A 27,362-nucleotide genomic window follows, 5' to 3' on the forward strand; every position below is an offset into this window, starting at 1 on the left:
AGGCCGCACAGTGAGCCCCATACCCAAGGCTCAGGACTGGCTGTTCAAAGAGTGTCAGACAACACAAGTCTTACTCTGATACCGGTTACAATGTGTGAGTTTTCCCTCCACGACACCAAGCAATTCTAGGACGCCCAGCTGGGTGTCCTACAACTTAACTCAACTCGGGCACGACCTACACGGAGACAGTGTCAGGCCCACTGCCTCCGGGTTCAGTCCTAAAAGGCTGTCTTCCACTTCAGCTGCCCATCACCAGTCCAGGTTGCTCTCCGTGCTCCTGATTGACGGGCTATAAAATCAGAGGTTCCCATGACCTCTTCCCTCGAGTTCCATTAATTTGCTAGAGTGAGTCACAGAACTAAGAAAAACTGCTTACTCATTCAGTATATCACCAATTTACTATAAAAGGATATGACTCAGGGACAGCCTGATAGAATAGATGCGTCCGGCAAGGTAGGGGGGAAAGGGCATGTAGCTTCCATGGCCTCCCTGCACGTGCACCCTCCCGGCACCTCCTTAAGCTCACCAAGCAGACCAGACATTCTCTGAATCCTATCCTTTTGGGGTTTTGTGGAGGCTTCATCCCACGAGCATGGCTGATTCAAACACTGACCCTTGGCAACTGAACTCAATCACCAGCCCCTCACCTCTCCCAGAAGACGGGAATGTTGGGGGTCGGGTGGGGCTCAAAGTTCCAACCCTCTAACCACCACAGTTGGTTCTCCCCATCCTTACGTTACCTAGGGGCTTTCCAAAAGTTGCCTGGTTAACAGCAAAATACACCTTTATCCTTCTCATCACTTAGTGGTTTGCAAGGGTGGTAGGAGCTCTGCCCAAAATCCAGGTGAAGACCAAACATATATTTCTTACTATCAGTCACAATATTGTGGGGCACCTAGGTGGCTCAGTCGGTTAGGTGTCCAACTCTCGATTTGGGCTCAGGTCACGATCTCACGGTTCATGGGATCCAGCCCCGAGTTGGGCTCCGTGCGGACAGCACAGAGTCTGCTTGGGATCCTCTCGCTCCTTCTCTTTCTGCCCCTCCCCTGCTCAGGCACTCACATGCACCTGCTCTCTCTCAAAATAAGTAAACTTAAAAAGGTATCCTAACTTTCAGCAGTCCCCTATACACAGAAAACAGAGACTTGAAGAGCAAAAGGGGTTCATTTTTAAAATATCAAGGGGCGCCTGGGTGGCTCAGTCGGTTAAGCGGCCGACTTCAGCTCAGGTCACGATCTCACGGTCTGTGAGTCCATGAGTTCGAGCCCCGCGTCGGGCTCTGGGCTGACGGCTCAGAGCCTGGAGCCTGCTTCCGATTCTTTGTCTCCCTCTCTCTCTGCCCCTCCCCCGTTCGTGCTCTGTCTCTCTCTGTCTCAAAAATAAATAAACGTTAAAAAAAAAAAAAAAATTTTAAAATATCAAAAAAACCCAGTGACCATACAGATAGCTGTAACAAGTGCATAAAGTGGTCAAGTTCACTGAGTATCACATACCGATCACTGAAAAGCCCTCTCTGAACAAGCGTCGTAGGAATGTGCTTTTCCCAGCTGTTTGCAGGGAGGTCTTCACTCGGGTTAGTGAACGTGGCCTGGGTGTGGGTTCAGGAGGCACGAAGCACGTTGTCACCTGAGGGGAGCATGCTCTCGAGCTCTCCCCGAGATTTCCCAGTGGTGCTCTCTCCCTTGAGATACTAATGGACTTCCTTGTTCTCTTCCCAGACTTCTGGGTAATGAAGCCTGCTTCTGTAACTAAAGGATACGAAATATTCTTTTTTTGAATGTTTGTTAATTTATTTTTAAATTTTTTTTAACGTTTATTTATTTTTGAGACAGAGCATGAACAGGGGAGGGGCAGAGAGAGAGGGAGACACAGAATCTGAAACAGGCTCCAGGCTCTGAGCTGTCAGCACAGAGCCCGACGCGGGGCTCGAACTCACAGACCGTGAGATCATGACCTGAGCCGAAGTCGGATGCTTAACCGACCAAGCCACCCAGGCGCCCCAATGTTTATTTATTTTTGACAGAGAGTGCATGTGCACGCAAGGGGGAGGCATTGGGGGTTGGGGGTGGGGGGCACGGACACAGGATCCGAATCGGGTATCCTGATCGGGAAAGAACCCGATGCGGGGCTCGCACTCACGAACCTTAAGATCATGACCTGAGCTGAAGCCAGATGCTGACCCGACTGAGCCACCCAGGCGCCCAGGATATGAAATATTCTCGAAATCTGCCATTCCCATCGTGTTTTTGATGGTGTCGGAGAAACACTCTATTGGTGACAGCAATGCCCACACTTTACTAATACCATGCACAACCGTGCTACTGGGGAAATGAAAGGAGTAGATACCCGAGATATCAGTGGGCAGGGAGCCTCTTTTCCCCTGGGACGGGCTGTGAAGCCGTGCGAACAGCTGCCAGATTCTATTGTCACTAAAAGCGTGCCCTATAAGCAGCTCTCAACTGACAAGGAGCTGCGCGGCTTATGGAAAACAATGGCCAAGCTATTGGCCTGTCTGGAAGGCCAGCACTCTCACCAAAGAAGGTACAAATCAGTCCGGTGGGGGCTGAACCGCACTCTTTTCTCAGCGGCCATGGAAGACTTAAGCAGTACCAAGAGTCCCTCTCTCTGGGGTCTTAGACTCGGGGGTCGTGGCCATAGAATCCGGCAAATGGCAAGGGAAAGCCGGCCTACAGAAGGGATGCCCATGTGGGACGCCGCCCTGTGGAAGTCACTATGGGAATCTAAGGGGTGCATTAGAATAGGACGTACCTGGGGCGCCTGGGTGGCTCAGTGGGTTAAGTGTCTGACTTCGGCTCAGGTCACGATCTTGTGGTTTGTGAGTTCAAGCCCTGCGTCGGGCTCTGTGCTGACAGCTCTGAGCCCAGATCCTGCTTTGGATTCTGTGTCTCCCTCTCTCTCTGCCCCACCCCCCACTTATACTCTGTCTCCCTCTCTCAATAATAAACATACATTAAAAAAAAAAAAAAAAAAAAAAGGGTCCTGACGGGAAGAGACTCCCCACCAATTCTGAAGGGGCTTTGCTTACCGCGTGGCACACGTGGGTGCCCAGAGTGCTATAGCAGAACCGGAACGGAACTTGTGAGGTTGGACCCGAACACGCTTATATCCCGTAATATCCAGCAACAGGCAGAGAGAGGTCCTCTGCAGAGTAACAGTTTGATAGCAAACTGGAGACACTGGTTGTTAAAAACCGGGGAGACAGGGCCTGCAGGGCAATAAGCGGGTTGGTAACTGCAGGGAACGACGGAGAAAGGGACCCGGGTTCCTGGGTGTCCCCTTCTATGGACCCAACACTTTCTGCACACAAATGGGGGAGGGGGGTGGGAAGTGGTCAGGGGCTGGGAGAGAAGTTCCTGGAACTCTGGTACAGAAACTCCACGGGAAGCCCCAGAGGGGGCTTTGAATGGACCCAGGGACTGGGCATGTGCAGGCTGAGAATGATGGGGGACGTGTGGACAGAAACTGGAACGTTTCAACAGGCTTGATGGGAAGAGCTGGTCTCAGTCACTGGCTGTTTGACAGAATGGCTAGATGTCTCCCCAAGTCTGCCCGCAGCTGTAAATCCAAACCTGCTGGGGAGGCCCCGGATAAGGCTGCTCGGGTCGGTGGGACAAAGGTGAGAGCCGCACAAGAGCGGCCCTGTTTGAACGGTGTGAGGGACAGTGGCTGTGTCTTACTCGAACGCGTGATGGGGACGGATACTGGGTCTCTCTGGGGAACGTGCCGGTACCCAGAGTGTGGCACAGGCGTGTAAACGGGAACCAGCAAACATCAGTGGAGGCACGCTACCTGGGGAGCACCAAGACGGCCAGAGCCCACGCAGTGTAGACAGGGGCTGGTGGGCTGGCTGGGCCGAGTCTCTGCGCCTTCCTGGGTGTGGGGTGTGGACCGCAGCTTATGGCAAAAGCCCGTCTGCGCGTCCAGCAACAAACAGCGCCGGGACTCTGGACTGGGTGGAGAACTTCCAACTTCCAACTTGCTGTCGGACAGTAGACAGAAGCAGCCCAATCGCTGAAGGACGTGAAATCACCCTGCAAGTGAAACAGTCCTAACGTCCCAGACGTCGTTCCGAGGCTCAGAACCAGCCGTTTAGAACTTAAGATACCGCGTGCCTTCCACTGGCCGCTTAAGTAGAAACTAAGGCGTGATTGCAAAAGTTTTATTTTTTCAATATCAGGCGATATGCTCATACAAAACAGCTACTCTGCTGAATTAGCGTCTAAAGTGCTTGAGCTCCCAGAGCATCACACATGTGCCACCGCAGCACACGTGTGCCCTGAGCCAGTGGCAGGGGACGGGCTTCCTTCCCGACGGTCTGCAGAGGTCCCCAGCTGTGTCAGGGGACACGGCCGGCACACAGATTCACACCGTGCGCGGCTCACTAGTGGCCAGCAAGAGCGGAGGCCTGACGTGTCCCGGGGTTTCCCCGCAGGCGCCTTCTTGATTGAAATACCACTGGCTGGAGGCTGTGAGGCCCTGGGTCTCTTCCCAGGCCTCCTGGTTGATCAAGGCCGCCTCTTTACTTGCCTCGGCAGAGAGTTCCAGCACCTGGGCAAAGCTCCTGCAGAAACAACAGGGCAGGTGAGGCCTTTTCGCTCTCTGTGCCCAAGAGCCAGCCAGCCGGGGCACCTCGGCCTTCACAGCTGCGGTGTGGGGAAAGGGGTTACTTCCTGTGTGTTCGTGGGAAAACACGGGAAGCTCCGTCTGAACAGAACCCAGAGACGCCTGTAAGAACAGGACTGGGCAGGCATAAAAGATGATCTCGGGAACACTGACGCCGTGTCAGGAACCACGCCACGAACGAACCGGGTGGTCCTCACGCAGCATACACGATGGCGGGGAAATCCACACTAAAGGAGCGTATCCGGCCAGCCGAACCTGAGACCCTTATAATCTGGAGCCCTCTGATGCGTCCCCCTTCAATCTCAGGGCACGTACAGGAGCAGCAAATGCCCCAGTATGCACCCGGCTGTTCTTCAAGAGTACCTTTCCAGTGTTCTAGGCATTTCAGGGAGTAAATTGAACATCACAAAGGAGAACACCACAAGACTCTTATACCGAAGAAGAGAAGGAAAGCCCCAGAGTGAAGAAAATCCCCTGCGGGAAAGATGCCAGTGGGGGAGCTGGCTGTGGGGAGCACTGGGACCCGGGGCACACGCATGTGAAACCCATCGGGCTATACTGTCAAGGTCTGTGCCTGTTCTACATGCATTTACACTCCAGTAACAAGTTCTAAGATCACCCCAGGAGACACTTAAAGCGTGAACAGCCGATCCAAGGGCACCTGGAGTGCTGTCACTCTGAGGAAGTAAAGGGCTGGGGCTGTTAGTGCCCCCTTTCTCCCATGTCTGCTGGAGAACGCACACAGGGGTTTGCACTGACTTGGGAGGTGCTTTACCCGCCCCCCCCGCCTCAGTGGACCCTTGCACCCTTGGCCTCTGCAAAACCACAGCTGCCTGCTCTCCTGAGTGTGGCAAGCTGCTCCCGACTTAAAATCTTTTCTGAAATACCTTCGGAGCTCTAGATCCTTCTTTTGGGTCATTTCCTTGAGTTCGCTCAGCAGGTTCAGAGCTTTCGAATTTTCTTCTAAACTGCCGATCCCAAGTTCTCCCAGCAGGTGGCATGTGGTCGTCAATTCACGCTGCAAACTGTCTGGAGGGGAGAAGGGAGGGTCAGCCAAGGGTTTCAAGGCGCCCCAAGCAATGGATGGGCAGCTGACTAGATTTTTCGCGTTCACTGGAATGCTCTTGGGCTACGCTCGCTCGCATCGCATCGTGAAGCTCAAAGGCAGAGAGGATCGGGTGGTGGAGGGAGACATTCACGTGCTGGTACTGCCTCTGTGCCCCTTTGCCGGAGATCATGGCGGCCTGAGATCGTGGGTCACAGTTGTCCGCCACGCAGGCAGTCACTGGAACAGACCTGGAAAGCCACTTCGATGTCCTCAACAGAAACCTACGCAAAAGGCCAAGGAAGTCTGTGCTACGAGCGACTTAAACCCAAGCCCGTGGTTCCCTCTCTCCGTTCGCAGGATCTCTGTGCCCCCACCCACGAGACAGCAGCCTGTATCCACACTGTGTCCCACCTGCTCTAAGGAGACCAGCACCTGTCCGCTTCTGGCACACACACCTGTACACACGTCACAACTGTACACAGTAACAGCTTGAGACCTCGAGAAGGGTTTTTCCAAACACCCGACCTCTTAATACTTCTAATGGGGGTCTGAATCGCATCCTCCCCAAAAGACACATTCAGGACCTAATCTCGAGTGCCTGTGAATGTGACCTCCCTGGAAATGGAGTCTTGGTAGACATAACTGAGTTAGAATGAGGTCACAGGGCAGGGTCTGATCGGTACCTGGCATCCTTCTAAGAAGAGGGGAATTCAGAAGTGGAATGCTCAAGGGCAAGGCTGTACGAAGACACAGGTGGACCGCAGTGAAGCTGTCACCAGCCAAGGAAAGCCAAGAACCGGGGGCAACACCAGAAGCCAGGAGACAGGCATGGAACGCCTCTTCCCTCAGAGCCTCTAGAAAGGTCCAGCTCGGCTGAGGCCTTGATTTCAGACTTCGGGACCCTGAACTGATGGGAATACGTTTCTACTGTTTTAAGCTGCCCAGTTTGTCACTGATTCCAGGAGCCACAGGACACTCGTACACTCCCCGACCCCAACTCCTGGCAACCACCCATGGCACTTATGAGAGGTGGAGTCCAGGAGCCACAGGCGTGCGTGGCCACTGCGGTCATCCTAAAACCGCACGCCTGCACACAGAGAACTACTCCACGAGGCTCCTTCCTTAAGACTCCACGCCACTGGCTTCCTATTTCATACTGGGAAAAGCTGGATTAAAAACCATCTCTGTCCGAGATTACCAATTCAGCAACACCCTCTGTGACCTTGAACTGTGTCTATGGAAAGTTCTGGAAGGAAAGTCCATCTGATTTTAGGTGGAGATGTCCTAGTACATCAGCCTCAGACAAAACATACTTAGACGGCTGGCAAGGGCCCTGCCTGGAAATGACCGGATTCCAGGACGGCTGAAAACTTGTTTGGGGAGGATACTTGCTCTAAAGAGAATTTTAAGACCGAGCACGGCACTCTGCACGCCTGCTGATTTCTTCAAAGGGTTAGGCGGGAAGCCTAGGCAAGCGAGGGATCCCACGGAGCTGCTGAGAAGGCAGGACGGGCCCGGGGATCAGCAGGTCTGAAGAGACCCGCCCCCAGTCTCAGGGGATTACAGCTGCTCCCCAGGAGTGCCTTTCAGCAGGGCTGGGAACTACTGGCCTGTTCCACCGACCCGGGTTCAAATCCCAGCACGGTCCTTACTTGGGGCACAACTCTCGACAAACCCCAGCTCTGCCGGCCCCCGTGTCCTCTGCCATCTGATGAGGGATGCGCCATCCGCCTGACACGACACAAGCGGATAAAGGTGGCTGGCACACAAGGAGCGCCGACACGCACGGGCCACTCACTGGACCCGCTCCCTGTCCAGGAGCCGCCCTGTTTCCTACCTAAGAACTGCTGCCCGTCCCCGTCCAGGTGGATTGATTTCACCGGAAGTTCATGCCTCGTGGTGTCCAGGGCCGTCGCGAACGTCTTGTACTGCTCCTTAAAGCGCTCGGCCACAGCCTCATAGGGGCTGAGCATCTCAATCTGCAGGCAGGAGGGAACGAGGTTTGTCAGACAAGACTCAGTCGCGCACTTGGGGAGTCCAACGGTCCGTGTGAGGTGAAGACACGCCGTTCTTTCAGAATCTCCTAAGGAATCCTCCAGGAAGCTTACGTGGGTGTGGCGGCTCTCCAAAGGCTCAGCCGACAGCAAAGTGGCCCGGGCCGCCTATGAACATGGTTTCCAGAACATTCCAGGACCAGGCCCTCACCCTAGGTAGCTTGGGCCCTCCTGCTTCAGAGAATTGAGCTGAAATGTCTGCCCCCTTGTAAGACTACCCCAGCAACCCCCTTCTCCTTCATACATGCTGTCAGGGTCCTCGTGGGGGGTTTTAAGGACACATTTGCTTACTTGTCTTTCCTTTTCCTAACACTGTGAGTTCCATGAGAACTGAGACCTCGATCTTAGCTCAGGGCCTGGCCGCAGGCAGGGCGTTCTCTCTCTCTCTCTGTTTCACACACACACACACACACACACACACACACACACACACACAGGGTATTATGGGTTGATCGCGTTCCCCCAAATTCCTCTGTTGATGTCCCAACCCCCAGCACCTCAGAACATGACCTGATTTGGAGACAGGGTCTTCACAGAAGTAACAGGAGTTAAGATGAAGTCGTTAGGGTAAGTGGGCCCTGATCAGAGTTCGAGACACGCGTCAGGCTCTGCACTGATGGTGCAGAGCCTGCTTGGGATTCTTTCTCTCTTTCTCTCTCTCTCTCTCTCTCTCTCTCTCTCCCCCTGTCTGCCTCTTCCCCACTCAAGTTTTCTCATTCCCAGGGCTCTGTCCCAGTGCTGACCACACGGCACCAAGACCTCGTCTCCCACCAGCACCCTGGCCCTGCAGGGAGGCCTGGACTGCATCTTCGTGTCACTGAGCACAAGCGACAGGTGCCTAAAGAATACGTGCACGTGTGTGATGAAGGGACAGGTCCCTGTGGCTGGTTGGTACTTGACGTCACAGCCCCGTCCTCTTTAGAAGCTGTCACAGACTGACACCCAGCGGTGTCAAAAGCTGGCCGCAGAGTGAGAGCCCGGCGGCAGTGACACGTACCGTCAACAGTCCCTCCAACTTCCCCGCCGGGACCACCCCTCCCTCCGGGACACGTGGCTCGGAGACCAGTCACCGCTGACCTGAGCGTCTAGGATGTCTGCCAGCTCCCGCTTCCTCTGACAGAGAAGAAGTTTGCGCTTCAGCTCGTGGGCCTTTTTCTGCAGCTTCTCCCTCTCTTTGCACATTAGTAGTAAGTTCCTTTCTGCCTTTTCTTCGAATGGAACCAGGTTGTTCTCCATCTGTTGAGTGTGCAACAAGAGCTCAGGCCGGAGGAAACTCCTCTCTGCGGCTGACAGAGGCCGCCTTCCACCCACATCACGCGGGAACGAGGCTCCGTTCTCACCTTTACGGCCAGTAGAGTCAGGAGCAACGTTTGGGATTCCATCATTTCCATCGACTCAGACGGGCTCTCGAGGGTGAGAAAAAGACATTTTTGGTTGCCGACGAATTGGTATAAATCTAGCTCTCTCCCCCAGAGGGGCAGAAACCTAACCTTTACAAACTTTACTCAGTTCAGGAGTTTGAGGATTCTCTCCTGTAGGTCAAGCCGTGTCTACTTTCTAGTTTACTCTTTTTGGGCACTCTGGGAGAAGGCAGAGGAAGGTCTGGCCCCGTCCCGTGGCTGGCTGGTGAAGGGCCAGCCAGGGGGCACCCATCCGGTCACCGCTGCACTGGAACCAGGTCTCGGGCCTCCCACCCCCGTGAGACCGCAGCCCAGCTGTCCTCCCCTGGGGACACGGCCCAGCCCCGGGCCTCCCCGAGCACAGCATCGGCAAATAAGGCCCCAAATCTCATTTTTCACGTGATCTCGCATTCGTAACTACTCCTGTATGTGTACTTGGGGAAACGTAAGCTCTAGGAACATTCTGAGAATACGCGTGGTCTCCGGTTTGTCCTAAAACGCACGGCTGGCTTGTTCAGTCATAAAGCCTCAGGGCCTCGAGTGGCACCTGAATGGGGCAGGAGCTGGTATCAGCTTTCTCTGACTGAGTAGCTTCCCTTTCATTTCGGACACTTACTGGGCTCTTCTTCTGTGAAGCCGAAAAGGACGTCGACTCGGTTTTCTTTGACATCGTTTTTTCTAACTGCGGAGTCTTTCTAACCATGCTTTTGTCTAAGGCCAAGGAGAGCATTTGGAAGGTGAGAGGAGCTTCCTTCGGAAGCCGACTGGGACAACCCCCCACTAGGGAAAGCAGGGGCAGGGCGGACGGCTTACCGTTGATGGCCGAGAGGTCCAGGTCAGGCGGGGCGGTGCCGTGCCCTTCCAGCAACGTGGACTGCAGGTCTCCTTTCCCAATGCCACTGCTGTCTGTGGGCCCAGGGAGAACCCCCAGAGGTCAGCACGGTCTGCAAGGTACTGCACACGCCTCCGCCGGGAAGCCGGCAACCTCGCTGGATGCTACCGCCTGCTTCCAGAAACTCAGCTTCTTGGGAGGTGAGCAGCACCGAAGGCTGAGAAAGCTTTGCAACTTCCCAGCCAGCGGGTTGAATGGATTTCTAAGTAGAACTAGAAATGAGACGCAGGCTTTATAAGCCTTTCTGCTTAATAAAAAAATGCTGTGGGGGCGCCTGGGTGGCTCAGTCGGTTGAGCGGCCGACTTTGCCTCAGGTCACGATCTTGCGGTCCGTGAGTTTGAGCCCCGCGTCGGGCTCTGTGCTGACAGCCTGGAGCCTGTTTCGGATTCTGTGTCTCCCTCTCTCTGACCCTCCCCCGTTCATGCTCTGTCTCTCTCTGTCTCAAAAATAAATAAACGTTAAAAAAAAAAAAAATGCTGTGTTCTGGGTAGGAAGTCTGATACGTGCCATGTATTTGTCCTTCCCTGTGTTTTTCCCTTCTTTCTCCAGCGGCTTCTGGACTGTTCATCTTCCCTGGGAGTTCCCTTCATCTTTACCTCTATTTAAAACTGGGAAATTATGCCTTACACCGTCTAAAATGGGCCCTGGGGTACTGCGGGCTTCAACTAGGCAAGGGCTCCAGCGGGCTGCAAAACGAACAGACAGTATGTGGAATTCTCTGTCGTGTTAGGAACTAAACAGAAAGTGATTTAATGCGCGGCCGTGAGGGGCGCCTGGGTGGCTCAGTCGGCTAAGCATCCGACTTCGGCTCAGGTCATGATCTCGCGGTCCGTGAGTTCGAGCCCCGCGTCGGGCTCTGTGCTGACAGCTCAGAGCCTGGAGCCTGCTTCGGACTCTGTGTCTCCCTGTCTCTCTGCCCCTCCCCTACTCATGCTCTGTCTGTCTGTCTGTCTGCCTCTCTCTCTCTCCCTCTCTCTCTCTCAAAAATAAATAAATGTTAAAAAAAAAAATTTTTAATGAGCAGCCGTGAAGTTGAGGAAATGAGTATGTGGAGATAAACAGAGCGAAATGACAATCTGTGGGGTATGCTGCCCTTTGTTAGGATTTTTGAAAAGTTCTAGAGAAACAAAAATCGATCGACCTCGTGGGTGAGGGGGGAGATGAGACTTTATTGCTATTGTTTTTGCACTGGTTATAGGTTTTGTCATCCACGTGTACAGACAGCATTTCCACTGAGAAAAGTAATCTCCTAGGGAGCTAGACGGTGGAGCTCGAATAAGCAGTCTCTCTTAATTATCATGGTTATGCTTTTTTCCTTAATGTGTATTTATTTTTTAGTATATGTGCTGCCGAAGCGAGCGCAATGTTTATTTATTTTTGAGAGAGAGCGCGTGCGGGGGAAGGGCAGAGGTGGGGGAGGTGGGGTGGACAGAGACAGAGGATCCAAAGGGGGCTCCGTGCTGACAGCAGACGGCCCGACACGGGGCTCGAACTCATAAACCGTGAGATCATGACCTGAGCCGAAGTTGGACACTCAACGGACTGAGCCACCCAGACGCCCCCGGATGTGGCCGGCCCCATTTCTAACCCCTCTGGGTTGTACTCCAGCCTTCCCGGCTTGACCCACGGCCTTCAACCCAACTGCATGAGGAGAGACCAGAGGGCCGGCCCCAGTTTCGCGTGCTGTTTCTCAGTCATGCCCCCGGGTCAAGAACAGCACAAATGCTGACAAACATCTAGACCAGGACCAGCAAATTTTCAAGCCCCCAAAATGTGACCACTGCTGTTGACCGGAGGCCCTACTGACAAAATAAAGTCAATCAGCGTGTATTTTCTATGTCGTATGTATTATACACGGCATCCTTACACACGCTGTCTCGCTCTTCTATGTACGTCCTTATACGTACCGCACCCTTACGACAAAGTAAGCTAGAGAAAAGGAAACGTTAAGGAAGTCGCGAGATAAAATACGTTCACGCCACTGCACTATGACAAACCCGCATAGAAGTACACCCAGGCGGTTCAAACTCGTGTTGTTCAAAGGTCAACTGTACTTCATTTTTAACGATGAGACTCAAAGCTGTTGCCGTTTTGAACAAGGACGCATGGGCCAAGAAACGGTTTTGCTTTTTGTGAGCTGCTTTCGTGCCAAAGAGCTGCCGGTGATCGCTGGAGAAGTGGGCACGTGAGGAGCTGGAGGAAGCGCCTGGGGAGAGGCCTTCCCAGAGTCCGGGATGGGCACACGGATTACAACGGAACACCTAATACACAGTGACGATCTGAGTGGGGGATCATGAGGGAGTTTCCACCCTCCTTGTCCACTTTCCATTCTTTTTTACAAGGAACACCTATGTCTACAATCAGGAAAACTGCAAGGTTTTCGTATCACTTTGGGGACAGCTTCTAGAACGGGTCAGGGGACACCATTACGAAGAAGACCTAACCCAAGGTGGTGAGAGACAGGAAGGTGAGGCCTCACGCCCCTTCTGAGTCTTGCTTCCAGAAGTCCCACCCAAGAACTAGTCACGTGACCAAGGAAGCGCCATGTTGGAAAGGTGGCTCTTCTCCAGGGCCATACGGGACGTAACCTCCCCTTTCCCCCTGCCATTTCCCTACCGCTCCCCACATGCTGCAAATTTGTCCTCACACGGAAACACTTTAACTAGCTGCTGCTTCTGACACTTCCCAGAAAGAGGGAGCTTGACTTTGGTGTACTTGAAAACAAAATTCACCACCGTGTTCATCCCTTACTGAATGGACTTCAGAGCTGTCTCCCACCCTCCTCCATCTTTACACACCTTTGCTCTTCTGGAGCAGGTGGACTCTCCTTGCACCTTCAGGCATCTTCCCACTGGTCTTTAATGCATCTGCTGCAGAAGCCTGTTAGGGGAACACATGACATTTAGGGCAAAAGACACCTCCCCTGCACGAGAAGGGGCCCCTTCATGGTCTGTGCAATTTGCACCTGCTATTACTTGGAAGCAAGGCGTAGACAAAAAGAGTTCTGACCTGTAATCACCATATACACAGGATGAACTAATTTTGTCAAAAAGGATATCCTCACATGCACAGAATATAGGAAAACACCAAAAAGTGTACCAAGGATTATCTCTGGCATGGCAGGTTCCAGTTGACTGATATTCTACATGCTTTATAGTATTTACAAGATTTTTATTTTATTTTATTTTATTTTATTTTATTTTATTTTATTTTATTTTATTTAAGTAGGCTCCGTGCCCATCATGGGGATCGAACTCACGACCCTGATATCCAGAGTCACACGTGCTCTACCAACTGAACCAGCCAGATGCCTCCCCCCTGCCCTGCACTTGCCAGTTTTAGACAAACAACGTATTACTTCAGTCATCAGGAAAAATAAAAGTTTTGTACAGGTATTAATCTTCAAAACATTAAAAAAAAAGGCATGCAGAGTTGGCAAACCATTACAATAACATACAAGCAAAAAGAAAATCTCCTAAAGAGCAAGAATATTTCAATGCGTAGACACCACTCCTATTCAACCCCCTACTGGAGGTCTCAGAATAAAAAATAAAAGGTAAACAGATCAAAAAGCAAGAAGTAAAATTCTCTTCTTACAGATATGACATGATTTACAAAGAAAATCCCAAATGCTACTCAAACTAATAAAGTTTATTTAGCAAGATTGCAGGATACAGGGTCAACATAAAAAAAAGCTCATTTCTAGCAATAAACACATCTGGAAAGTGAAATTCAAAGACAGTACTATATAAAAGTTCTCAGTAAGGAAAAAACAAAGCTATGTATGGTGATAGGTATTGACTAGATTTACTGGAGCAACCATTTTGCAACATATACAAATGCTGAATCATTATGTTGTCTACCTGAAACTAATATAACTTATGTCAATCATACCTCAAATTAAAAACGAATTTCTTCATTTATAAAATAACAAAGGGGTGCCTGGGTGGCTCAGTTGGTTAAGCGTCTGACCTCAGCTCACATCATGATCTCACAGTTTGTGGGTTCGAGCCCCACGTGGGGCTCTATGCTGACAGCTCAGAGCCTGGAGCCTGCTTCAGATTCTGTGTCTCCCTCTCTCTCTCTGCCCCTCCCCCACTTGCCTTGTCTCTTTCTCAAAAAATAAATAAAAATTAAAAAAGAAAAAAGAAAACACAGTATTACGTATAGCAGCACTAAAAACCACCAGATACTTAGGTATAAACCTAACAAAATATAGGGAAGGCCTATAAGGAAAGGAAGGCCAACATGACCAAATAAAAGGATAGGTGTACCACATCCATACATTGAAAGGCTTGGTGTTTTTAGGATGCTATCCTCCCTAAACTGATGCACAGATTCAATACATTCAAGATCCCAGCAGAAATTTTGGTAGAAAACGGCAAGCTAAGTCTAAAACTTACATAGAAAAGCAAAGGGACTAGGAGAGCCAGTGTTTGGCGAATAGAGTGGGAGAATTCACACATACTGATTTAGAGACTACAAAACTACAGGAAGCTTCGCATCTGGAACTGGCTTAAGGACAGACACGTAGACCAATGGGAAAAAATGGAATCCGGAAGTGATGCGTACAAAAAAGGTCAAGTGCTTGTCAACAGAGGTGGTGACAATGGGAGAAGGAAGGTCCTTTCAGCCAATGGTGCTGGAACAAGAGGACATCCATACACTTAAAAATGAACGTCAATTCCATGATCACACCAGATACCAAAATTAATTCAAACTGGATCACAGACCCAAATGTAAAATCTAAAACCATAAAAGTCATGGAAGAAAACATGGGAGAAAACCTTTGTGATCTTGCGTTAGGCGAAGATTTCTTAGATGAGATACCAACAGCATGGCCCATAAAAGCAGAAATCCATTAAGATGGACTTCATCAAAATTGAGGATTCAATTCCCCTCAAAAGACCCTAAAGAGAAGGACAAGACAAGCTACACACTAGGAGAAAATATCTGAAAATCACCATAAAGGGTTGGGGCCCAGGGGAGAGAAAGAGTTCTCCAAACTCGACAACGAGAAAACAACCCAATTTAAAAATGGGCAAAAGATCTGAAAGAACACACCAACAAAGATACAGGAATGGCCAGTAAGCACATGAAAAAATACTCAAGATCAGGGGCGCCTGGGTGGCTCAGTCAGTTAAGCGTCCGACTTCGGCTCAGGTCGTGATCTCGCGGTCCGTGAGTTCGAGCCCCGCATCGGGCTCTGTGCTGACGGTTCAGAGCCTGGAGCCTGTTTCAGATTCTGTGTTTCCCTCTCTCTGACCCTCCCCCCGTTCATGCTCTGTCTCTCTCTGTCTCAAAAATAAATAAACGTTAAAAAAAAAAAATTAAAGAAAAAATTCTCAAGATCAGCGGTTGTTAAGGAAAATGTAAATTAAAACCACAAGATACCACTTCACACCCACCAGAATGGTTTCCATCTCCAAAGTACCGACTGGAACTCTCCGCTGTGGTTGATGGCCATATAAAGACCTGGAGCCACTCTGGGGAACAGGTGAGCAGTTTCCTACGAAGCCAAAAATACACCTACCCTACAATTCCTCTCCAGGGAGACCCGAGAACGCATCTACACGGAATCCCCCAACAGGAATGTTTGAGGTGGCTTTGTTCACAATTGCTCAAAATGGGCATCACACCAAATGTCCTTCCCTCGCAAACGCTAAACACAGCATGGAACATTCTTCAGCCATCGGAAGGAACCAACACTCACTGTGACAGGCAACCACAGGGAGAGCCCTCCTCTCCTTTATGTGAAAGAGGCCAGACGCAAGAGGCTGCATCCCATGTGACACCTTTTTTTTTTTTTTTTCAACTTTTTTTTTTTTTTTTTTTTTTTTTTTGGGACAGAGAGAGACAGAGCATGAAGGGGGGAGGGGCAGAGAGAGAGGGAGACACAGAATCGGAAACAGGCTCCAGGCTCCGAGCCATCAGCCCAGAGCCTGACGCGGGGCTCGAACTCACAGACCGCGAGATCGTGACCTGAGCTGAAGTCGGACGCTTAACCGACTGCGCCACCCAGGCGCCCCGCGTGTGACACCTTTTAAATGACCTTCCGGAAAAGGCAAGGCTACAGAAACAGAAACAGGTAACCGCCTGGGATGCAGTGGGGCTGGCTTCATCGGAGCACCGAGGGATCTTGGGAGTGACAGACTGTTCGGTATCTTGACTGTGGTGTGTCTGTGACTGGGTGAGTTTTTGCCCAAACTCGCAGAACTGTAGGCTGGAGAGTGATGCCTTACTCTATGTAAACTGTATGTTAAGAGATGGAAAAAAAGGGGCGCCTGGGTGGCTCAGTCGGTGAAGCGGCCGACTTCGGCTCAGGTCATGATCTCGCGGTCTGTGAGTTCAAGCCCCGCGTCGGGCTCTGTGCTGACAGCTCAGAGCCTGGAGCCTGTTTCAGATTCTGTGTCTCCCTCTCTCTGACCCTCCCCTGTTCATGCTCTGTCTTTCTCTGTCTCAAAAATAAATAAACGTTAAAAAAAAAAAATTAAAAAAAAAAAAAAGATGAAAAAAAAAAAGAAGAAAGAAAGAAAATGGACAAGCTCTTAGAGATGGAAACTATCTCAGCATGGAGACACATAGGGTGCTGTAAACAAGTCTGCAAGGCAATATTAAAATTATGAGGCACGGACTGTGATCTTTTGTTGAAAATCACTTCAACAAAATCACTCTGGCTGACGACGTGTCCGTGTAGGTTCATCAGTTACAAATGTGCATCTCTCTGGTGGGGGGGGTGTTGACCAGGGAGGCTGTGAGGGTGTGGGGCAGGGATTCTACGGGAAATCTCTGGATTTCTGCTCAATTTTGCTGTGAACCTAAAACTCCTCTAAAAAAAAACAAACAAAAAAAAAACTAAGTCTGTTGAAAACAACAAACCACGCCCAAGGAGTGACATCAGTTTGTGAAAAGGTTTCCTTTTCCCTCAAGTTGGATCTTAAGTCACACAATTACTTAAGTTTGTTTATGTATGCAGTCCTTCTCGAAGACCCAGTAGGTGTTTTTCAAACACCAGTCAAGGGGGCACCTAGGTGGCTCAGTTGGTTGAGCGTCTGACTCTTCTTGATTTTAGCTCAGGTCATGATCTTGCAGTTTGTGAGTTTGAGCCCTGCATCAGGCTCTGCGATGTCAGGCACTGACAGTGCGAAGCTTGCTTGGGATTTTCTCTCTCCCTCCCTCTCTGCCCCTCCCCTGCTCTCACCTTAGTTCTCAAAATAAATAAACTTAAAATTCTATAAATACCCGCCAAGGCCAAAGACTGCGTGCTGGGCACCCGATAGAACTGTTTCAGGACAGAATCCAGAAAGGAATTATCAGGTTGAAAGGCAGGAACAATTTCAGGTTTCAATCGAGGTCATGTCTTTGCAAAGGGGATCCTCAGAGAGACGGCTGCTCACAAAAGAGACTCAAGACTGGGAACGAAGGACGAGACAATCACAGAGGCTGCTGGGTAAAATCCCCGAAAGGCTTGTTCGGGGACCACGCTGTGCCTGGCTCACGTGACTTGTGTCAGAATTCCAAGTTCCGACGGAACTCTATTCAGAACGTTCAAAAAACAGTCGTTACCTTTTTGGTGGTTTTCTTCTCGTACTGCAGGTATCGGGACTCAACCACTCTTCCACCTGTGGGAAACACGCTGTTGGTTTATAACAAAACTACAACAGTGGAGTGTGAGAACCGGCCCACCCCAGACCCCCCCATCAACAGCAGGGACAGCAGAACTGTTCCTCCTTGCTCCTCTCAGATCCTGTCCTTTGGCATCCTCGAGCATGTATGGGACACCTACTGTATACAACAACATGGATGGGATACTTGCGGCATCCAAGTCGCTGGGCTAGGGACAGAGCCCCAGAGAGAGAGCTGCAGGAGCTATGATCGAGGAATAGGAGGGAATAAGCTCAAAGCAGAAAGCACATTTAGGGGCAGGGCAGGGCAGGGGCAGGAAGCAAGACTTTCCACAGAGAGGCACGTATTTGCCTCCTCCTGTCTTTCCCAACTCACTCCCTGCGGTCAAGACCCCAACCACCCCTTCCTTCACCCAGGTCTGTGTATGACCCACTCATGGTACAGGACTTTCATGCCTCTTTACCCCCTTACCTAGCTTAGGACTGCTCGGGAGCCATGCTCAGCACCAAGCCATACATCTTGGTGACAGCGCAGCCCCAGGCACCCTTCCTGCTGCTCTGTGGCAGCAAGGGGGTGTCTCTCAACAGCCCCAGTGACCACGCACAGTCCTCTGCTCTGTCTCCCCCCACCCCCCTTCCCCTGGACCCTCCCTTGCACTTTCTCCTCCCACTTCCCACAGGGGGCCCATCCCTCCAGTTAGCTAGGGACCAGATTCCACTTCACTGGCAAGACAGAAGCAGCCCCAGGAGACCCTCCCACCTCAGCATCCAGCAGCCTCCCAAGTTCAGGGCCATATCCCGGCCCCACCACGTGGAGGAACCTCTGTGCTTTGGGGTAAAGCAAACCCTCCACTCTAGGTGCCAGAGCCCGGCCCTCACCCCCACTCCCCAACCCCAGTTCCCCTCTCCAGTGGTCTTCCTGCCATTATTTCTCCCTCCACCTAGACCCTCTCCCCCCACTTCTCCACTCCCCTTTACGATGCCAGCTCCTCTTCCTCTCCTCTCTCCTGAATCCCACTCCGGTCCAGTCTGGCTTTCCCGATCACCACTGCACCAAAGAAACCCCTTTCGGCAAGACCGCTGAGATCTCCCCGCCCCAAAGCCCACCAACCAATTCTTAGTCCTCACTCTGAGCACAGCACTTGCTGGCACCCTCCTCCCTAAAACACCCTGTGTCCTCCTGGCCGGCTGCCCCCTTGGTGGCTGAGAATGGGCTGCCTTGCAGATCCATTAGCTGGTAAAGCCTGAGCGCCTCCAGGCACCTCGCGCATCTCATATTCCCACCTCGCTGCCCTCCCTCCTGTTCCTGCCACCGTGACCACTTTTGCTGTCCCTCCAACCAGCAGGCACGCGCCTGCACCTGCCCTCCTTCCCAGCTCCGCTCAGCCCAGCACCTCCCTTGGACCAGGAAGCCACCCACATCCTGGTCTATCCACAAGGTCCATCACACCCCATGTCTCCTTACTTCTCCATCTGATGCGCGGCCAGTCTGCTTTGCTCAAGGCTAAATGCCACTGCCCAGTAGGGAGTAGGTGCTCAGCCAGGCATCCAGTGCACGAGTCTACGCTTTTTCTAGGTACACCTAGAGCTCAGAGATGTCCCCTTTTTACTGAAGAGACCCAGAAAGAGTGACACGATTAACATCACACAGTTTGACAACTTGGTTAAGTGACACGGTGATCTCAACCGGATCTTCATGCCAGGATTTCATCTTTCACTGGGGCTGGAGATGCGGCCACAACCCTGAGTGGAAAGGAGGTACATCCAGAGTTCATGGGGAGCATGGAGCTGGACGAGGAGCTAGTGGTTGCCCCGAGTGAGCCCTGGATATGGAAGAGCCACGCCTGCGGGGTGAGCGGGCTCAGACGATCGGGCCGGAGGCATTAAGGGTCAAGGCCAAGACCAGGCAGGGGCCGAGCGAGAAAATCAAGATACACCAAGGGTCTGCCGCTGGACGTCAAGTGAGGATCAGGGCAAAGAACACCCCCCCCCCTTCTAAGCACAGGAAACCATCCTGCTTTCAGTCCAACACCATCAGCAAAGGGTTTTGCTCCTCTGGAAGGATCGGAGGCCTGGGGTTCCTTGAACATCTCTGACAAGCAGTTTCAAGTTTCCAGAAACTAAAATGTACATGTTTGTTTTAAACAGGGGTGGATTCTCCACAGAAGCAGTATTGTGACGAAGGATATAATTTGCGTTCAAGAACCAGACCACGTGTAAACATAATAAACGTTAGAGACGAGATCATCGAGCAGCACTGTAGCGTATGAACCTCCAGTCCCTTGGAACTGGAATTCTGCTCTAACTCTGCACTGGCCCACAGCACACTTGGAGGAAAACCGTTCACTGTATCAGAGGCTTGAGCTCCGACGAGGGGGATCCTCCAGTCTACTGCCCCAAGTGGCACTGACTGCCAAGAGTCAAGGGAGGCTGTGAGCAGTGACTGCAGACCCACACGGGGACCCCAGATGTGGGCACGCCCCCGAGGCGCTTACAGAGAAGAAACGGAGACTCCAGGGTTCAGTAACAAGTTCGGCTCATGCTCTCCTCACCCACACTTCCTAGTGGCGAGTCCTGCACACAGCCCGTGACGCAGCGCCCCCCCCCCCCCCCCGCGGCTGGAAGGGCCCGCTGCCCTGGATGACGTCTGCCGGGACCTGCCGCACCCCTGGCTGCAGGGCTGGGTGACCAGATTCAGCATCACACGAAGGTGTGTGTGAAATAAAGTCCTAGCTTCCCTGCTCCGGCCCGGGCTTTTCTTCCCCAAAAGCACTTTCTGAAACTGGATCGTGAGGTAGCTTGCAATGTTGCTCACCTTGTGTTCTGCTTCCTTTCATCTTTGCGCCACTAGGAGTACCGGGGCCCCCTGAGGAAGGCTTCCTAGAAGAGGGAGATGGGGGTCTTGTTAACATAGTTGGCTAGGCTCAGGGAAGGCAGCGAGGAGCCTGGGCTTCCTCGGGACAACCCAGTCCCGGCACCCCGACGTCCGCGAGTCTGGGCCGCCTTCACTGGAACACAGACACAGAGCCCCTGCCCGGCCGAAGCCGAGGAGGGCCCAGAGGGGTAAGAGTGAGAAGAATGAGCATGTTTGCCAAGCCTCAAAGATCTCAACTTAGGTCAGGGGTTCATTAATTCATCAGGCGTTTAAGTGCCAACTGTATGCACCTGATGCCACCTGGTAAAGGGAGACGGAGCTCCTTCCTGAGAGGCAAAAACAGTGTTTTCCCGTCAGGCAATGTGAAGAGTGCCCCGGACAGGCAAAGAGGTGGGGGGTAGGTGAGAGACAAAGCCCTGTTTGCTCAGGTTCATGGCAAAGGACGTCCAGAGACAGGGATCAACAAGGCCAAGGGCACAGGGCAGAGAAGAATGATGTCGAAATGGAAATTGATCAGCCCTATGGCTTTGCAGGGAACCCAGGCAGGGATACAGGATCAGGAGGAGAGAAAGCTGGGCTGGGCTGGCAGAGTCCTGACTTCCCAGCTTAACGGCTCAGATCTATTTCTATAGCCTCCTTACTGGTAACCTTTCTCTGTAAAGGGCCAGACAGTAAATATCTTCTGCTTCGTGGGCCATAGGTTCCTGCTAGAAAACAACGAACCCTGAATGTTATTCAGCCCTAAAAAGGCATACCGATACATGCTAAAATGGATGAATCTCAAAAATATTATCCTGGGGGCACCTGGCTGGGCTCAGTTGATGGGGCATGCGACTCTTGAGTTCGAGCCCCACACTGGGGGTAGAGATTCCTTCAATAAATAAACAAACCTTTTAAAAGTGAAAGAAGCCAGGCACATAAGGCAACATTTTGTATGATTCCATCTGAAAAGTCCAGAACAGGCGAGTGAGACAGAAAGCTGATTGGTGGTTGTCAGGGGCAGCAGGCTGCAGGAAGAACGGGGAGTGACTGCAAATACATACAAAGTTTCCTTCTGGGCTGGTGAAAATGTTCTAGAACTAGACAGAGTTGGTGGCTGCACCTCGTGAAGGTCTTCAGGCCATTAAATCGCTTGCTTTGAAATGGTTAATTTGATGTTATGTGCCTTTCATCTCTATTTAAGGAAAGAAAGAATGAAGCCTGATGTCATGGGGGAGAGGGAACCTTGAATCAGGAGAGTCAGCGAGGCCTCCCAGGTGTCCAGTCTGGGCAAGGGGGAATGCCACGAACAGAGACCAGCAACTCAAGAAGGTGCACATTGAGGGGCGGGGCAGGGCAGGGGCCTGGTGCTGTAACCACAGCTGACATCAGGACACAAGCCCCACTGGTCACAAAGTGACCTGTTCAGCTCACGGCAGCCACCTCCTGTGTGGCAGGTTCTGAGGACCCCAAGTCGGTGCTGGGCCACAGTGGGGAGAGGCAACCTCACAAATGCTCACTAGGTGCCGGAAGCTCTGCTCCTTCACCGTTGGCCTGCTTTATCCTTGTTTTCTAGACGAGGACCTGAGGGTTTGAACAGGTCACCCCTGACAAGTCTCAGAGCTGGCAAGGGACAGAGCAAAGATTCCCTATGGGGTCAGAGCTAGGGCTCTGGAGTCAAACAATGTGGGGGGGGAGTTCATTGCACCTGTGCCAGCCTCTGGTACCACCCCCCTTCCCCCCAAAACGTCGGAGAGACTAATGGGAATCTCAGGATAACGCAGGGTGGAGAAAACCCAACCGATTTCAGTCGGCCTATTTAACTTCAATTTGCACTGGAACAATAAACATGGGCCGAAAGCACAAATAAAACAAACCCAGCCCAAGCATCACACCTGGCACCGCCAAGTGTTCAAAGTCTGTCTCTCTTGTTCCTGCTGTGACAAATGACCTTCCCTCCCTGAGCCTCTATTATGTCACCTGTAAATGGGATGCGTAGAAAAAAAGAGACTGGAAAGATTAAAGGAGATAGTTTAGTGGCCCAGCACTGTCCACTACAAAACGTTAACTGTAATAACGCCAGATCACATTCAGGAGCCACGCACTGTTGCAAGAGCTTTTCAGTTTCACACAAGGCCTACAAGATTGAGCGGCGGCGTCATTCCGCCGATTTCGCAGGGGTGGAAGGCGGAAGCACAGAAAGGTTAAGCCACTAGCCAAGGCTCTCCCCGCACCCACATAACTGACTCGGGACTCAAGGTCTAGTTCCGCGCCCACGCTCCCGAGCATGCGCAGAGGCCGCACCCCGCCTCCCCGAGCCTGTGCACCCGCGGTGGGTCCAGAAGGGATCAAATCCCCAACCCCCAACGCTGCTGGCCCTCCCCCACCAGCTCCCGGCCATGGCCTTCTCGCCGGCACCGACAAAATCCAGGCCCGCGGCGCCTCAACTCACCCAGCACTGCGCCCCGACGAATCCGCCATTTCCCGCCTTTAACTCAAAGGCCGGCTCTTCAAGTCCGTGTGCCCGCCCCCTCGGTCCGGACCGGGCCATATTGCGGCGCCATAGGAGGGGCGGCCACGGACCTCGGCGAGCGTGCCTGCGGGTGGAGCGGGCGAACCCGGCTCGCGCGCCTCGCTGTGTTCCCCTCACACTTGGTTTCGTCCACCAGAGGCAGGAGGCGGTGGCCGGAGCCCGTAGGGAGGAGGCGGGTCTTCGGGACGCTCCGCCCCGCGGCGCTCTGGCGTCACGCCCCAGCCCCGCCCCTCCGAAACCCGGAAGCGGGAGCGCGCGGGGGAGCGGCGGGCGCGGCGGGGCGGAGCGGTCCGACCAGTGGTGGGCGGTCGGTCGGGCGGGCGGCCGGGCGGGGACCCGGCCCGGGACCGGCGGCGCGCGGCGGCCGAGGCCAAGGTGAGTGGCGGCGGCCGCGGGTTGGGGGCTCGATCTCCAGGCTCGCATTGGCGGGCTGCCTTGGAGGATACGGAGCTGAGGATTAATGGGAGGAGGCGCGAAGGCAGGAGTCGAGGGAGCGGGAACGAGCTTGGGGGTCGTGAAGGGGTTGCTGGCGATGGGGTGGGAGCGGGATGGTTGAGGAGAAAGTTGATGGGAAGGGCCTGGTGAGGGAGTTTACGGATGGGGAGGGAGCAGGTCTTGTGGCTTCGAGCAGCTTCTCTGGAGGACGTGGCTTTAGTGGTAGTTGGGGGGTCGCAGGAAACGGGGCTAGGAGCGGGGAGGCAAGGAGGCGGGGTTGAGAGGCCCAGGCTGGGGACGTGGGGCAAGGCCGGTGGGGGGACAGCTGAGATGCGATTGAGGGAAACGGTATAGGACGGCCTGGGACCGTCTGCCTTCGGTGGACGGGGTAGGGAATGGTTCCTGGGGGAGGGAGGCGCCTGGGATTCAGTGGGTGCTCAAATCCTGGAGGTCTGAACTCCCTGGTGTGGGGGCCGGCGGAATGGGGAGGGGGGAAATGGGGGATGGGAGAGGGGGAAGAAACTGTGGCAAGAACTGAGGGCCAGTTGGGGTGGGGGGGATAGAGAGGAGAGGAAAGGACAAGAGTGGCCCTGTACAGACATTGGGGTGCAGCCCATATCATTTGGGGGGTCCCCTTTCTCTCTGGATTCTCCTATTTCCCGACTTCATCCCCAACCTCTGGGTAACTGGAGCGAGTCCCAGTGCCCTCTAGGCTGGTGTTCTGGTATTTGGAAAACCACACCACTCTCCTAAGACAGGGCTGGCTGGAGCCCTGGGGTCCCAGGGAGCAAAGAAGGAGACTCCGGACCTCGTTGGGGGCCCGGAACTGGGTTTAGGGGGGAGGGAACGGGTGTGCACACACCCGCGTGTGCTAAGCTGTCACCACCTCCTCGGAGTTGCATCCTTGGACTTAAATGGGTAAAACGACATACAGGAAATCTGTCCCCCGGCGGCGGCTGAGCTCACAGCCCAGCTCACAGCCGGGGAGAGGCAGGGCAGCCACGGCGGCAGCCAGCAGCAGCCAGCCCACATGCGCTCCCTCCTCTCCCTTCTCTCCCGGGCGCCCTGTAGGCCAAGGGACTTTAAGGGAAAGCCTCTCTCACACCTCTTTGTCTGAGGTGGGAGCTGGTGGGGACATTGTGTCTTGCAGGTGGAGGTTCCCAGCTCCTACCTTTCTGAGGTGTATTCTGGCCTTGGAGGCTCCAGTCTCTTAAGGCATCCAGGAGCAGTGGGGGGGCCCCTTGGGCATCTGAGCTGGGAAGTTGTTTCATCGTCCGATGGGCCGGCTCTGGCAAGGGCCTTGCACTGGGCGGTTTTAATCAGCATTAATTTCTCTTCTTTCCCAACTGTGGGGGATCCTTGTCCGGGATCTGCCAGAAGGGCTGGGGAGCCTGGGTTTATAGCTCATTCAGGAGATGAATCTGGATAGATGGAATGTAAAGAGGGCCACAGAGAGCTATCTGCTCCCTTTACTTCCAGAATGTTCTGGCCCTTATGGAAGGTAGCTTTTGGCCTTGCTTGCCCCAGGACACATTGTCAGAGCCCAAAGTCTTGCCTTCTACAGACATTCAGTGTGGGCTTGCCCTGGCCAGGATGCCCCCCCCACCCCAAATGAACAGGACTGGAATCTTCTGGTTGCATGGCCCTGGTCGTTGTCTCCCTGGAGCGCAGCCAGGCAGGCTTTCACGGAGGGTCCTGTGTCTGGGGTCCTAACCTTGGTCAAGTCTCTTTGTCTGTGTCTTCACCTGCAAAATGAATGGATTGGCGTCAATCAGCATTTCTCAACCTTAAAACCCAAGCCCTTTTCGGTAACCTTCGTGTCTCTGTCATACAGTCCCCTCGTATTTTATGCAGCCCCTGACTTCAGTGATCCCAGTTTTGTTCAACTTTCCATTGTATGGTTTGTATCCAAAAGACGATCTTTTTACTGCTCCTTTATCTTCCACATGGAAAATTCCACAAATTCCACCTTTGCGTTTGCACGTTACACCTGTTCCCCGAGCTTCAGCTACATCTTTCTGGTTGGAAGTCGTCCCTGAGACCCTCTCTCAGTTCCAGGCCTCTGGCTCGGAGAAGAGGGTGGAGACTTGGGAATGTCCCCTTTCTGTTTGGCTGTGTGGTCTGTTTTCTGTCCCCAACAGGGGCTTGTTAACTTGCCACTTCCCTTTCCTTGTCTCCCCCCCCAAAGTTGTGTCTTGGGTGAGCTTAGAGTTCAGTTAAGCCAGGGCTGATCCTTCCAGCACTGGGGGCTAGGCCCCAGGGACAGAGATGAGCCCTCATGCCCTGGAGGAGGGACATTCTAGTGTTCTCCCTCCCCGAGGAATGATGAAATTCAGAGTGCGCGGTCAGTGCAGCAAGAGAGGTGGCGCAGGAAGTTGTGAAGACAGAATCAGGGATTAGCAGTGCAAGCTTTGGGGCTTGGGGGAGTTCTGGCAGGTTTCCTTGGAAGAAGTGGCAGGGTCCAAGCCAGGCCTTGAAGGATAGGGAGGTGTTCAATCAAGCCAGGAAGAGGGAATTGCATGAGCAGATCCCTGCACAGCTCTGCTCTTTATTGAGCATCTTCTGTGTCGGAAGCTTTTATACCCATCTCTTTTATTCTGCCAACCAGCCGTAAGCGGTCTGGGTTTCTCTTTTCTCAGTATGGAAACTGAAGCTCAGTTTCCATAGTGGCGACCTCAGAGATGGTCCCCTGGGCTTTCCAGAAACATGAAGGATCATTAGAAACCTCCAACTGGCAAAGACCAAATTGCTGGAGCATGTTTCTCAGCTGCAGCACCATTGACATTTGGGGCTGGGTTATTTTTTGCTGTGGAAGCCACCCCACGCATTACAGGGATAGCAAGCAGCATCCTGGTCTCCACCCACTAGAGGTCAATAATACCCCTCAAGATGTGCTCACCAGATGTGGCTGTGGGTTTCTTGGGGCTCAAGAACCACCGCTCTGGGGTGAAATCTGGTTATTGCCCCAGGCCTACCTTTGCCTCGGTGACTCTTTGGTGTTTGATCCGCTCCCAGGGAACGGCAGCCAAGGGCAGGCGTGGGGTAGAACAGCCAGCAACTGAATTCTGCCATCTGGTCAGTTCTTAATCTAGAGTCCTGATAAAAAGGAGACACAGTTGGGAAAGGACTGAGGGGGAGTTAGGCAGCGTGCCCCAAGAATGGACAGCAGAGGAGGACCAAGAGGTGAGCCAGGGCCATCTTCGCTCACTGGGACAGCACATGCCGTTGTCTTTCTCTTTGTCTTACAACTGACCTGGATTTCTGCAGGAACCGTCCCTCATCTCAGAACGAACTACTGGTTTTCTTCCGAGATTAGAGGTATTAGATTCTCTTCTCGAGAGCTACTTTGGAGGTGGCCCCAGATCAGCGTGGCTCTTGGCCCCAGACGCCGGAACGTCCTCAAGCACAGACTGTCTAGCTTTTGCTCTTTGTGCGTCCTTCTCTGCTTGTTCCCCAGCCATGCCATAGCTGCTTTAACTCCACGGGAGGAAACAGCACGTTCTGGGGCCGCCCGACCCCTTCTGAACATTGCCCTCCCCCACCAGTCCCCATCCACCAGCCCTTTGTGTGGCCAGCATCCCTGACCAACTGTGCCAGGCAGCCCCTGCTCGGCCTCCCCGCAGAGCAAGACAGGCCCTTCTCTCTGCCCTCCTCCGGACGGACAGCACAGCAGAACAAAGGGCTCTGTCTGAGCACCACCGGGTCCCCGACGGGCCCTGTCACTCTACCTCTTTTCAGTGTGGCCCAGAAGGGGCCTCGGCGATTAGGCACGTCTCAGAGACACAGCCGATGAGTTTGGGTTCTACTCATTTCCTCGTCGAGACTTTCTGAGCCCGTGGCTGATGATAAATAAAGTAGTGATTCAAGGGTTCGGCC

At 53.0% G+C, this 27,362-nt stretch overlaps 2 protein-coding genes across 2 annotated transcripts in view; one reads left to right on the forward strand and one right to left on the reverse strand.

Moving 5' to 3' along the window:
• Positions 1–4,164: 4,164 nt before the first annotated feature.
• On the reverse strand, positions 4,165–24,772 carry HAUS8 (HAUS augmin like complex subunit 8). Its single transcript, XM_019416236.2, is given in 12 exon segments — positions 4,165–4,582; positions 5,532–5,673; positions 7,530–7,671; positions 8,824–8,982; positions 9,087–9,152; positions 9,763–9,857; positions 9,960–10,052; positions 12,838–12,919; positions 17,606–17,661; positions 20,480–20,544; positions 24,658–24,724; positions 24,727–24,772. Coding segments are annotated over 12 exon segments (1,197 nt in total). The 5' UTR covers positions 24,758–24,772; the 3' UTR covers positions 4,165–4,383.
• The window catches only part of MYO9B (myosin IXB), a 90,346-nt gene continuing 86,276 nt past the window's right edge, over positions 23,293–27,362 (forward strand). The window contains 1 exon segment of the mRNA XM_053897777.1: positions 23,293–23,426. The gene's annotated coding sequence lies outside the window, so the exon portion shown is untranslated.

This window comes from Panthera pardus, unplaced genomic scaffold (assembly GCF_024362965.1).
Source record: "Panthera pardus isolate Hobbes unplaced genomic scaffold, ASM2436296v1 HiC_scaffold_8, whole genome shotgun sequence".
NCBI lineage: Eukaryota > Metazoa > Chordata > Mammalia > Carnivora > Felidae > Panthera > Panthera pardus.